Consider the following 13,173-nt stretch of genomic DNA (forward strand, 5'->3'; position numbering starts at 1 on the left):
TGCGGTTGCGGGCGGTGCAGTTGCCATACCAGGCGGTGATACAGCCCGAAAGGATGCTCTCAATTGTGCACCTGTAAAAGTTTATAAGGGTTTTTGGTGCCAAGCCAAATTTCTTCAGCCTCCTGAGGTTTAAGAGGCGCTGTTGCGCCTCCTTCACCACACTGTCTGTGTGGGTGGAACATTTCAGTTTGTCAGTGATATGTACGCAGAGGAACTTGAAGCTTTCTACCTTTTCCACTGGGGTCCCATCGATGTGGATAGGTGCTGTTTCCTGAAGTCCACGATCAACTCCTTTGYTCTGTTAACGTTGAGTGAGAGGTTATTTTCCTGGCACCACACTTCCAGKGCCCTCATCTCCTCCCTGTAGGCTGTCTCGTCATTGTTGGTAATCAGGCCTACTACTGTTGTGTCGTCTGCAAACTTGATGATTGAGTTGGAGGCGTGCGAGGCCACGCAGTCATGGGTGACCAGGAGTACAGGAGGGGGCTGAGCACGCATCCTTGTGGGGCCACCTTGTTGAGTATCAGCGAAGTGGAKGTGTTTTTTAYTACTTTCACCACCTGGGGGGCAGCCCATCAAGAAGTCCAGGAACCAGTTGCACATGGCGGGATTCAGACCCAGGGCCTCAAGTTTAATGATGAGCTTGGAGGGTATTGAGCACAGCCACCCAGCCACACCYACAAGCACAGCCACACAACACTTGAGTGCCGCCCCCTTCCATAATGGTTGGATTTTCAAATACGACCAACGAGAGGTCTCAATCCCAGAGGGAAAAAAACATTTGAGAGAGCCAATCAAATATTGCATTAACAAACGGCCTCCTTTCCAGACCAGTATGGTCACAGCTCTGCCTGCGCTGAGTCACATGGGTCGCTTCAGTCAGGCTAATGGCTGTCTCCATGCAAAATAAAACTGAGCATGCAAACCGGGGTCAAGGAGAATGTGTTGGCTTTTCAATAAGTATTTGTCTCTCCTTGCATTAAATTAATCCAACCTAAACCCACTGACCTTTACAATCTCTGGTTGTAGAAATCAACTGATGGCATGATTTACTCATGCATACTTCCCCATTAGCTATTGTCAAATCCAATTTTAAGTATAAAACTAGGTTAAAACTGAAAACAGCAACGCAGCCAGGATCTGAAAATAGAACTATCTCTAAAACACTTCTGCAAGTAGAGTAATGAGGTAGCTAAAGAAGTGAATGAGACAAGAGGAATATGAGCCCAGCTGCCAAGGAAGGATAAGCAGTGTCATGTCTAATGTAATCAGCCCGGAGCCTTTAATGCATGGGGCTAATTGGCTTGGAGCATGTATACAGTAGTACTACACAAAGTGGCTGTGACAAGGCCTGGGTGGCTATGGAGGGGGAATATGTAAATAATGACATCAAGGACAAGACAACAGAGATGGCCCTCAAGCAATGAACGCCAAATAAATCTATMAACCTTCTAAACGATGCTATAAATGACACAGAAATCCTATCKAAGCTCTAAGGGAAGGAACAGCATAATAACTCTCAGGGAAGTCAATTGAGCTTCCTGCTCCATACCACCTCTAGACTGGGTATATGTAAATCAATCTTAACATCTGTATATACAGTGCATTCAGAAAGTATTCAGACCCCTTGACTTTATCCACAAAAAAAGCTCTACGGACAATTCCTCGCTCTGACCTGCACTGACATCTGTGGGACCTTACATAGACAGGTGTGTGCCTTTCCAAATCATGTCAAATCAATTGAACTTTCCACAGGTGGACTCCAGTCAAGTTGTAGAAACATCTCAAGGATGATCAATGGAAACAGGATGCACCTGAGCTCAATTTCTATTTTCATAGCAAAGGGTCTGAATACTTATGTAAATAAGGTRTTTCTGTTTTCACTTTGTCATTTTGGGGTATTGTGTGTAGATTGATGAGGAAAATGTTTATTTAATMCATTTTATAATAAGGCTGTAACGTAACAACATTTGGAAAAAGTCAAGGGGTCTGAATACTTTCCGAATACACTGTATGTCTTGGTGCGTGTCTAGTGCTGTAAAGGCAATAAGTCCCAACTCTGAAGCGCAAGAGGTGGCTCCCCACTCATTTCTGCAGGGCTGGTCTCCTACACGCTGCACTGATCAACAGATCGTTTTCATAACCATTTCTGAGGTCAGAACCCAGTCTGCTSCAGTCACGCAACTGCTCGCCTGGTGAGCTTTACTAMATGCCTACAACACGAAGAGCCTCTTAAAGAGACATTGTGCTGATTTCCTAAGAGGCTAAAACTCATTACTCAATCACAAGTAGTTAGTGTACAGTACCTACAGAAAGTCTACACCCCCCCTTGGATTTCTTCACATTTCATTATGTTACAAAGTGGGATTAAAATKKATTTAATTSTCATTTTTGTCAACAACCTACACAAAATACTCTAATGTCAAAAATGAAGATTTCTGTCAAAATATAAAAGCTTTTTTTATTAAAGGAAAATAAACACTAATATACCTTGATTAGAGAAGTGTTCAATACATGTTAGAAACACCTTTGGAAGTCATTACAGCTGTGAGTCTTCTTGGGTAAGTCTCATAAGAGCTTTAAACACCTGTATTGTCCATTATTCTTTTCAAAATTATTCAAGCTCTGTCTAGGTGTGTTGGGGTTCATGGCTAGATAGCAATTTYCAAGTCTTGCCATAGGTTTTCAAGCAGATTGAAGTCAAAACTGTAACTTGGCCACTCAGGAACATTCTCTGTCTTCTTGGTAAGCAACTCCAGTGTAGATTTGTATATACTCCATTAGGGAGTATTTTGTGTAGATCAATGACAAAATTACAATTAAATCTATTACAATCCCAATTTGTAACGCAACAAAATGTGAAAAAAGTTCAAGAGGGTGTAGACTTTCTATAGTCACTGTACCCATATCAGGAGGAGGACATCATACTGTTACTGTGACTGTGATYTTCCTGTTTTCACTTCTCATCCTTCAATTGTTTTTGTGATACTTCGGTATCAATCACTGGGGAAGGAGGGGGGGGGGGGGTCAGGGGCCAACTGAATGAGAAACAGGGAGGAGGTTTTAATTTCTGTGACTGATTTCATCCTTGCTGAATGAAATGACTGTGAGTAGCTACTTCAGGAATGTGAGTGTTCAGCACACAAAATGACAAATGAAAGGGGGGTCAGTGAGTGTAAGGTGCAGAGGATAGTATACAGTGGCTTGCGAAAGTATTCACCCCATTTGGCATTTTTCCTATTTTGTTGCCATACAACCTGGAATTAAAACGGATTTTTTGGGGGGTTTGTATCATTTMATTTACACAACATGCCTACCATTTTGAAGATGCAAAATATTTTTTATTGTGAAACAAACAAGAAATAAGACAAAAAAGACAGAAAACTTGAGCGTGCATAACTATTCACCCCCCCAGTCAATACTTTGTAGAGMCACTTTTTGCAGCAATTACAGCTGCAAGTCTCTTGGGGTATGTATCTATAAGCTTGGCACATCTAGCCACTGGGAATKTTGCCCATTCTTCAAGGCAAAACTGCTCCAGCTCCAAGTTGGATGGGTTCCGCTGGTGTACAGCAATCTTTAAGTCATACCACAGATTCTCAATTGGATTGACATCTGGGATTTGACTAGGTCATTCCATGACATTTAAATGTTTCCACTTAAACCACTTGAGTGTTGCTTTAGCAGTATGCTTAGGGTCATTGTCCTGCTGGGAGGTGAAACTCCACCCCAGTCTCAAATCTCTGGAAGACTGAAACAGGTTTCCCTCAAAAAATTCCCTGTATTTAGCGCCATCCATCATTCCTTCGATTCTGACCAGTTTCCCAGTCCCTGCCAATGAAAAACATCCCCACAGCATGATGCTGCCACCACCATGCTTCACTGTGGGGATGGTRTTCTCKGGGTGATGAGAGGTGTTGAGTTTGCGCCAGACATAGCGTTTCCTTGATGGCCAAAAAGCWAAATTTTAGTCTCATCTGAYMAGAGTACCTTCATCCATATGTTTGGGGAGTCTCCCACATGCCTTTTGGTGAACACCAAACGTGTTTGCTTATTTTTTTCTTTAAGCAATGGCTTTCTTCTGGCCACTCTTCCGTAAAGCCCAGCTCTGTGGAGTGTACRGCTTAAAGTAGTCCTATGGACAGATACTCCAATCTCCGCTGTGGAGCTTTGCAGCTCCTTCAGGGTTATCTTTGGTCTCTTTGTTGCCTCTATGATTAATGCCTTCCTTGCCTGGTCCGTGAGTTTTGGTGGGCGGCTCTCTCTTGGCAGGTTTGTTGTGGTGCCATATTCTTTCCATTTTTTAATAATGGATTTATTAGTTTCTGATATTTTTTTTATAACCCATGTACTTATGTACTTATGTTCTTCTCTACAACTTTGTCCCTGACCTGTTTGGAGAGCTCATTGGTCTACATGGTGCCACTTGTTTGGTCGTACCCCTTGCTTAGCGGTGTTACAGACTCTGGGGCCTTTCAGAACAGGTGTATATATACTGAGATCATGTGACAGATCATGTGACACTTAGATTGCACACAGGTGGACTTTATTTAACTAATTATGTGACTTCTGAAGGTAATTGGTTGCACCAGATCTTATTTAGGGGCTTCATAGCGAAGGAGGTGAATACATATGCACGCACCACTTTTCCGTTTAAWWTTWTWWTTTTTTTAAACAAGCTACTCTTTTCATTTCACTTCACCAATTTGGACTATTTTGTGTATGCCCATTACATGAAATACAAATAAAAATCMATTTAAATTACAKATTGTAAWKCAACAAAATAGGAAAAACGCCAAGGAGAGGAGAGTAGCCTAAATACACATCATGAAGTTAATTGAGGAGCCAAGTATGAAATCTAAATAAGACTACTTACTTTTACAGTCATRTTGAAACTATATTATATAAAATTATGTCATTGTTGTTATTTACACATTAATGTAGCATAATATACCTAAAATAAAAGCTTAATTAACGGATTAAACTAATTTGTTACTGTCTAAATGCCCCCATCCCCAGGGTTTCTCATTGACTTGCGTGATCTATGTTGTCTAGTGCATTGATGATCAACGACTGTGGTGTTGTAGACAAAACTTGGAGTGCRAGTTGACACTAAAAAATGTTGGGTGACAACAGTCTTTGTCGGGGTTCTTGAGTCGATATAGTTTTGTATATTGACTAGTCCGAAGAGCAGGTGGATTTGTCGTTAGAGAAGGGTTCAATACATGTTAGAAACACCTTTGGAAGTGGTTACAGCTGTGAGTYTTCTTGGGAAAGTCTCATAAGAGCTTTAAACACCTSTATTGTCCATTGTCCAGTACAATGCATGTCTGTCGTCGCTGTAGCAGTCATGAAAATAATAAAGATGTAAACATTACTATGCATTTACACATGATAATTCATCATAATTTCTCCCGTCATATTCACTTTTGAAAATGTATCTTTGGGCTTGATTAATCGAACACCATTAATCCATCAATAAATCAATATATTTCCATTAACATACATTTGTTGTTTTGTGGCTGTTGTTATCGTGCCAAAATGGATAATAACATGTGTTGTGAAAATGCTTGTTAAGTAGATGTTTTTTATGATCTGATAACAAATTAAAAATCACAGTTTAGACAAAAAGAGCTTGTGCCAAATCAGTTAGCACTGCAGTCATCATGCAATAYGACCAAGATTAGTACCCCTCCTTTATGACATATTAAGGTCACTTCCTCACGCTATTGCGAGCAGACAAATAGTTTTCCATTATCTATACTGTAAATAAGAATTTGTTCTTAACTGACTTGCCTAGTTAAATAAAGGTCAAATAAAAAATAAAATATTTTCCATGAATGTTGCCTTTGGCTGATTGAACACAACCAATATCGGATRGCTGAATATCACTGAAAAGTAGAAAACATAAGTAAATTACATGTTGGATCACAGCAGAATAACATCTGCTAAGATTTGAATCGTTGCTGATAATAACAACTATTTGGTAGAAACAGAACAAGCCAAAACTGTTTACTATTTCTAAAAACACTCTTCATGATCAATCGRGGCATTGTTTCTGGAAATAACAATGAAGTGAACAATAGATTATGGGATGAAGTGTAACAATGGCCGACAGATCAGGATGAAAGAAGAACAAAGAGAATTTCTATGAGAAAAAAATCTAAAATTATATAATCAAAACCTAAATTATCCTGGGCCATATTAAATTCTGGAGCTAATTGCTTGGATTCATTGGAACGAAAATGTCTTATCCTTATTGACAAACAGTCTATTCAAACATRATGACAACAAACACGGGGGGAAATGGAATTTCCCGTTCTGCACGCAAGCTGAAGGAAATCTGCCAGAGAAGGTTGTGCAGCTGCCAAACACTCTGCCCTCCGATAGCCAATGATACTACATGATACTCAGAGCACCTAGTTAAACATGGAGGAGAAGGTAGAACCCAAGACCTCTTCTGTGTACTGATTCCATTCTAGCCCCTTGATCCCCCTKGTCAACATGATAAGCACTACAACTGGAATTAGAAATATGGAACTGTGACCAGACTGCAGAGTATGCAACATCACAATTCAACACAGCACTTACAAAGGTTTTACATTAAAGTAATGCTTTCTTAGTGGTACTTCATAATTTGGTGGGGCCTTTGGCTCCCTTTGTACCAATTCTGTAACATTTCAGAACCCTTTTCACTCACCTCTCAATATCATTATACTAAACCTATAACCTCTTCTGCATTTCCGTTTGAATATTATCACGCTACTGTACTGATACAGTGAGTTTCAGAAGAGCATTTTAAGGTTATGGACGATAATCCAGTCTACCTCGCTTGCTTTAACATGGTACAATTCACTCAACTGGCAGCGCCTCAAACACATTAGCTCAGATTAGCTTCATTTGAATTACTTAATTTGGCTACATCTGGGATATAATTCCCTAAAATTCAGATTTAAAATGACATGTGGACGGACCTACACAGTAGTTCTAAGGAAAATCTCTGTTCTGAATCAACATTTTAGGCACAGTATATAATGGCTGTTTCATTTGATTATAACAAATTCAATTTGGGTTTACAATAGGTGATAGATTACAAACTCACTTTAGAAATTAATTGTTAACATTCACACACAGCATCCTCGTTGTGTCATGCGAGGTCAATAGATCCCCACCAATAAGCACGGATGTATAAAACCCAATGTCGTGGCACTTGTGTCACGCCCTGACCATAGAGAGCCCTCGGTTCTCTATGGTGTTTAGGTCAGAGCGTGACTGGGGGGGTTATCTAGTGTTTAGATTTCTAGGTTGGTGGTTTGTGTGGTTCCCAATTAGAGGCAGCTGGTARTCGTTGCCTCTAATTGGGGATCATATTTAGGTAGGCTTTTCYCCCACCTGCATTTGTGGGATATTGATTGTTTGTTAGTGTGTTTGGGCACTAYGTCCTCACRGTCTTTTTAAGTTTTGTTATTTTGGTTTTGTTAGTTTCACTGAAGTAAATATGTGGAACTATACTCACGCTGCGCCTTGGTCCGCTCATTTCCAAGTTYGTGACAACTTGATACATACTTTCCTTTCTTGTGCATTACACTGAGCCCTGAGGGCGGTCCGGGCCTTGCCAGGGAGCAGTCACGCAATGTACTCAGGGAATAAGTRGAGCATTCATTACCTCTCTGATCTGACTATTCCTTCACTGCCACTTTCACTTGTGCACAATTACTCCCTCATGTGCTGGGGCACATTATAGCTTCCTAATATCTACCATTTTCCTTTCCCCATTACTCTGTATTCCACAGAAATACACTGTCATGTAGGCTCATTCAAGTCAAACAGGCAAGTTAGTCAACACTGACAAGACGATCATACATTTTTCTCCAGGTAACACGCTGGGAACAGGCAGCATGACACCTTACTGGAGATGTATCCTGTACGAAAAATGAAATTTCTACTGACTTTTATGGTTCGTATGAATGTACTGCGGAGAAATTACCACATCTTCAAGACTGTTACCCTTTTATTGTTTTTTCCTTGTCTGATCATTTCAAAGAGCAGCTTTTCATGTTGAATGTACAACAGRCAATATCAGAACTCTGCTTAGAATCAAACACTATTCAGGACCATGAAATTAAAGACCATTGACACTGATCCTCCCCGTAAGGACACTCCCCTGAAACCACAGTGAGCTGTGCAGTGTGTACTAGGTCTCTTAAGCTCTATCACTTCAGCTGCCTTTTTCAAATTCAGGTCAATGCAATTTTACATTTTTGTCATTTAGCAGATGCTCTTACCCAGAGCGACTTACAGTAGAGTATATACATTTTCATACTGGTCGCCCTTGGAAATCAAACTCACAACCCTGGCGTTGCAAGCACCATGCTCTACCAACTGAGCCACGCAGAAGTGAAGTGCATGCTCCAATCCTATTAACCTCTMTGTGATCTCATTGTGAGCTGCTGGGAGGACCATACGAGGGTGCGTGATATCTAAGTGGGTCTGATGACTGGAACCTGGCAAGGGGAACCACAACTGCTGGCAAAGAGGAAGACCAGCACGTGGCACAACTTGTACTGCAAACTCATTCCTCAGGCTATAGGGTGTTACAGCACTTTTATTATGCAGTATCCTGGATGAGATACTATCTCATCAATATGATTCACAAAAGTACAGCGCAGATAGCACACAAAATAAGAGATGACAGAAAAACAAGAAATACCGGGCACACCTCCGGTATAAGTGTGGTAAACTATGGGAGTACTCRGTCTGTTGCTGTAAATAAARTCTGCTCTAAACTTGAAGGTTTGTAGGGTGCTGCTGAAAAYCCATCAAAAATAAACCATCTGTTAAAACTGGAATACATAGAGTTTCAGACGAGGGTCAACCAAGGGTCATAAAACCAAGGGTCATAAAATCAGACAGGGTGATCAACGCAGGGAGTTGAGTTCTGGGTGATCAAATTTGAGCGTAATTGTAAGCGACAACAGTCCAACAATAGTGTTGGGGAAACAAAGGATTTCTTTCCGCTGCATGCTGTGTTCTCAGCTTGCTCTTGTTGAACCAACATATTTGGCGTCTAGACCAGAAGTGGTTTGGGGTCAGTCACTTACGCCTTTTGTTGTGCAGGGCCAATCTATGCAATTATTGACGTGAGGCTATTCAAGCAAAGACACCCACCAGCTCCAGCATGGCGCTGCCACAGAAAGAGACGAGGTCATTACATCACTAATGAGGGAAAATGCTTTAATATTTTCTTCTGTTSTACTGTAACTGTAGATGGGATGTTTCAATTGGACAATACACTTGCTTTAAGTTTGTAGATATTGATATTAGTCAATCAATCAATCAAATGTATTTATAAAGCCCTTTTTACATCAGCCGATGTAACAAAGTGCTATACAGAAACCTAGCCTAAAACCCCAAACAGCAAGCAATGGAGATGTAGAAGCAGAGAACAGAGAACGGCTACAAATTTCTTTCATTGGATAGCATATCTATCTTTTTCACTATTCATAACAGGTTGGGTACTTCCAGTATGAACTTAGTATTTGATGTATTTCAAAGCTATGAAGATGTACAGTATATTGCAAAGACTGCATAAATAAGTGATGACTGACACCTTATTTCACATGTGGASAATTCAGTCAAAACCTGATCTGAATCCAGAATCAGATAATCAAATGATGTTAATACATGCAGCAACACTACCTTGACCTAACATGTTTCATTACAGACTTTGAAGGGATTGGAAATGACACAGAAAAAAAACAAGGCCACAGCTAGACACATTTGACCAATGTATAAAACAGTATATTTCAAAAGTTCATATAAGCTACCAAGCATGTATATCCATCACATATTGGCTGAATGAGCAAGGCTACCACAGCGACATCACGCAGGCGTAGGGTCATGCATGAATGGGTAAACTATCAAGGCTGTTTGGTAATGTTTTCCATTTTCATTTTCTCAAAGTGATAAACCTTGTCAAATACATAGAAAAKTAGGAGTGTGCATGGTTAGAATATCAATAGGTAGGCTACACTGTTACAACAAAAAGGTACTATCTAGAACCTAAATGGGTTCTTTGGCTGTCCCCATAGGAAAGCTCTTTGAAGAAGCCTTTTTGGTCCCAGGTGGAGGGTTCTACGTGGAACCCAAAAGAGTTCTACCTGGAACCAAAACGGGTTCTCCTATGGGGACAGCTGAAGAACCCTTCTAGAGCCCTTTTCTGAGTGTAATGATGTCTTATATGGGCCATTCCACCCCAGGAAGGCCTGAAAATATTTTTGATATCTTGGATTGTTCTGGCAATTCTCACATAGAAAATAAATTAGTATTTGGATGGATGTTTGATGTGCTTTTTACATTTGTATCACAAACCATTTTTGAGAAAATCCTGATGAAATTTTAGGCCCTTTTTAGACCTATACATGTCTCCTGTAAGACCTCATGATCCGTTAACCTTACATGATACAGACAATGTGTTGGTGTCATTATACTCCTTACAGTGTGCTCTAAAATATGGAGTATGTCTAGTTTCTGAAATATGTTTTTTCACAAGAATTTATTCAACATTACACATATTCACATTAATATCTCAAAAGTACACTTTTAGATTTGTTCATTTTTAGACATATTGTTTTAAACAATATACTCTACAAGTACTTCACATTTCCAGAGTGGGCTCTCCTCTACTTTTAAAGTTATGATACATTTTATGAGCACCACCAACACAGTGAATGGGAAAATGGATTCAAAGGGAACTCCCTCTGCTGGTGATTTCCTRAATGTACAATCCTAAAGGAGGGCTGTGATTGGTTAATGGCCTGTAACGTCAATTTCTATGTATACAATGGGTCATATCTTCAAAAGTACCAGAAAGCCCACTCTGGAAATGTGATGTGCTTAAAGAGTAAAAATAAGTAAAATCAAAAAGGGCACTTCTGAGATATAAATATATATAAATACATATTTTAAATGTTTAATAAATTAATGTGACTTTTTATTTCAGAATCTAGACATACTCCATATTTTAGAGCACACTATAAGGAGGATAAGACACCAATATGTTGTCTGTATCATATACGGTTCACAGATCATAGGGTCTTACAGGAGGTCTAAAAGAGGTCTAATAATGTCTGTGATACAAATGTGAAAGCATGTCAAACATCCTTCCATGAGAGCCGCGGCCCTTGCAGAGCAAGGGGAACCACTACTTCAATGTCTCAAAGCGAGTGACGTCACCGATTGAAACGCTATTACTAGCTAGCTAGCTAGCCAACTAGCTAGCCATTTCACATCGGTTACACTCACCCCCCTTTCGACCTCCTCCTTTTCCGCAGCAACCAGTGATCCGGGTCAACAGCATCAATGTAACAGTTTAACTTTAGTCCGTCCCCTCGCCCCGACCCGGGCGCGGACCAGGGACCCTCTGCACACATCAACAACAGTTACCCACGAAGCATCATTACCCATCGCTCCACAAAAGCCGCGGCSCTTGCAGAGCAAGGGGAACCACTACTTCAAGGTCTCAAAGCGAGTGACCTCACCGATTGAAACGCTATTAGCGCGCCCCACCACTRACTAGCTAGCCATTTCACATCGGTTACACTGGCTTCAAAAAACAGATTCAGCAACACCTCACGGCACAACGCYTCTCCCCTATTTGACCTAGATAGTTWGTGTGTATGTATTAATATGTAGGCTACGTGTGCCTTTTTTAAGTATGTAGTTCTGTCCTTGAGCTGTTCTTGTCTATTAATRTTCTGTATTATGTCATGTTTCATGTTTTGTGTGGACCCCAAAAAGAGTAGCTGCTGCTTTCGCAATAGCTAATTGGGATCCTAATAAAATACCAAAATCCATGGCCAAATCTCGCATGTGCGCCGTCACGATAGCTTGTAACTGCTGTCACGAGAGACTATATAGGGTGTAACTGCACCACATGGGGACGCTCTGCTGTCTATACCTTGGAAGAAGCTCTTGACCCGGAGGTAGCTGACACTGAGGCGCAGCACGGAGAGCTTGTCCAGTTTGGAGATGATGTCCGGGGTGAAGGGTAGGAGACTGGCCAGCCGGTCCAGCTCTGTATTCAAACGGTCACGGTGCCTCTTAGATGGATTGGTCTTCTGGGTGGCCGCTGTCTGTTTTCTGTCAAATATAGAGAGTCAAGTAATTGATTGTAACTTTTATCATAACATAAATTAACATCAATCTAGGCTTTTTTACATCAATCTACTGATACCAAAATACAGTACTATTTATTGTCCCAATGATGACTGGTTTATTAAATAAGCAAGCATGCGTTACTGAAATTTAAATCCCATTTTGTCTCATTAGTCATTGGAACCTTTACTATGTCTAAGCTGGTATTTTGAGAAAGTCAGGTGTTGTCTGTGGGTTCAGAAAACTATGACTTAGTAAATAGCCCAATAATGACTAAATAATGAAGAGGGAAAGCCTATGTAGTAGCAGCAGGTCCCTCAACTGAATAATGCTGAATATACATTTTTCCTCAAGTTGGACATGAAATTGTAAGAAACTTGCAGTGGCTTGATAGATGACGTGGACATCAATTAAGGATTCAGAGGGGTTGGGTTAATTTCAGAGGGGTTGGGTTAATTTTGTGCAACTGAATGCACAACTACATAATACTAAAACGATGTATTTACAGTACATCATACTACTACTTAAATAGGCGGGCACAATGTAATTAGTGTGGGTACAGATTGTTACAAAGTACTTACAACTGTAATACATGTTTGTCGTTTGTGTAATTGCACATCTATAACGACATTCAATTAGCAAATTAACAGAAAATAATTAATTTAACTTTCTGCACTAGAATTAGATGGTGAGGGATTTCTTTTTGCAAATTGTTTGCAAAGTGTAACCAAATACCCTTAGAAATATAGACAATGTAACAATAAATGCCCACATAGTACGGTATGCTGATTTTAATTGAAGCGTACTTTAAAACATCACAATGCTTTTGTTTGTCCATKAATTTACAAGTGTTGAATATCCATGAAAGCCAGACTGGGAACAATTATATTTTATTTGCACATGCAACAAACAGGCATTTCATGTGAGACTAACTCATTAATATCCGGTACTCAACTGTTTTTGGATGGGCTTCCTTCTCTTCCTTCCCGCATATAAGCAGTCCCCAGGTGGAATCAT

General features: G+C 40.2%; 1 protein-coding gene across 1 annotated transcript in view; it reads right to left on the minus strand.

The window, feature by feature from the left end:
• LOC111979620 (aryl hydrocarbon receptor repressor-like) overlaps positions 1-13,173 on the minus strand; it is a 34,581-nt gene extending 21,408 nt beyond the window's left edge. The window contains exons 1-2 of the mRNA XM_070449101.1: positions 13,112-13,173; positions 11,960-12,141 (exon numbers count right to left, since the gene is read on the minus strand). Coding sequence (XP_070305202.1) covers positions 11,960-12,141; positions 13,112-13,173 — 244 coding nt within the window. The remainder of the gene's footprint in view (positions 1-11,959; positions 12,142-13,111) is intronic.

This window comes from Salvelinus sp. IW2-2015, linkage group LG19, assembly GCF_002910315.2.
Source record: "Salvelinus sp. IW2-2015 linkage group LG19, ASM291031v2, whole genome shotgun sequence".
Classification (NCBI taxonomy): domain Eukaryota; kingdom Metazoa; phylum Chordata; class Actinopteri; order Salmoniformes; family Salmonidae; genus Salvelinus; species Salvelinus sp. IW2-2015.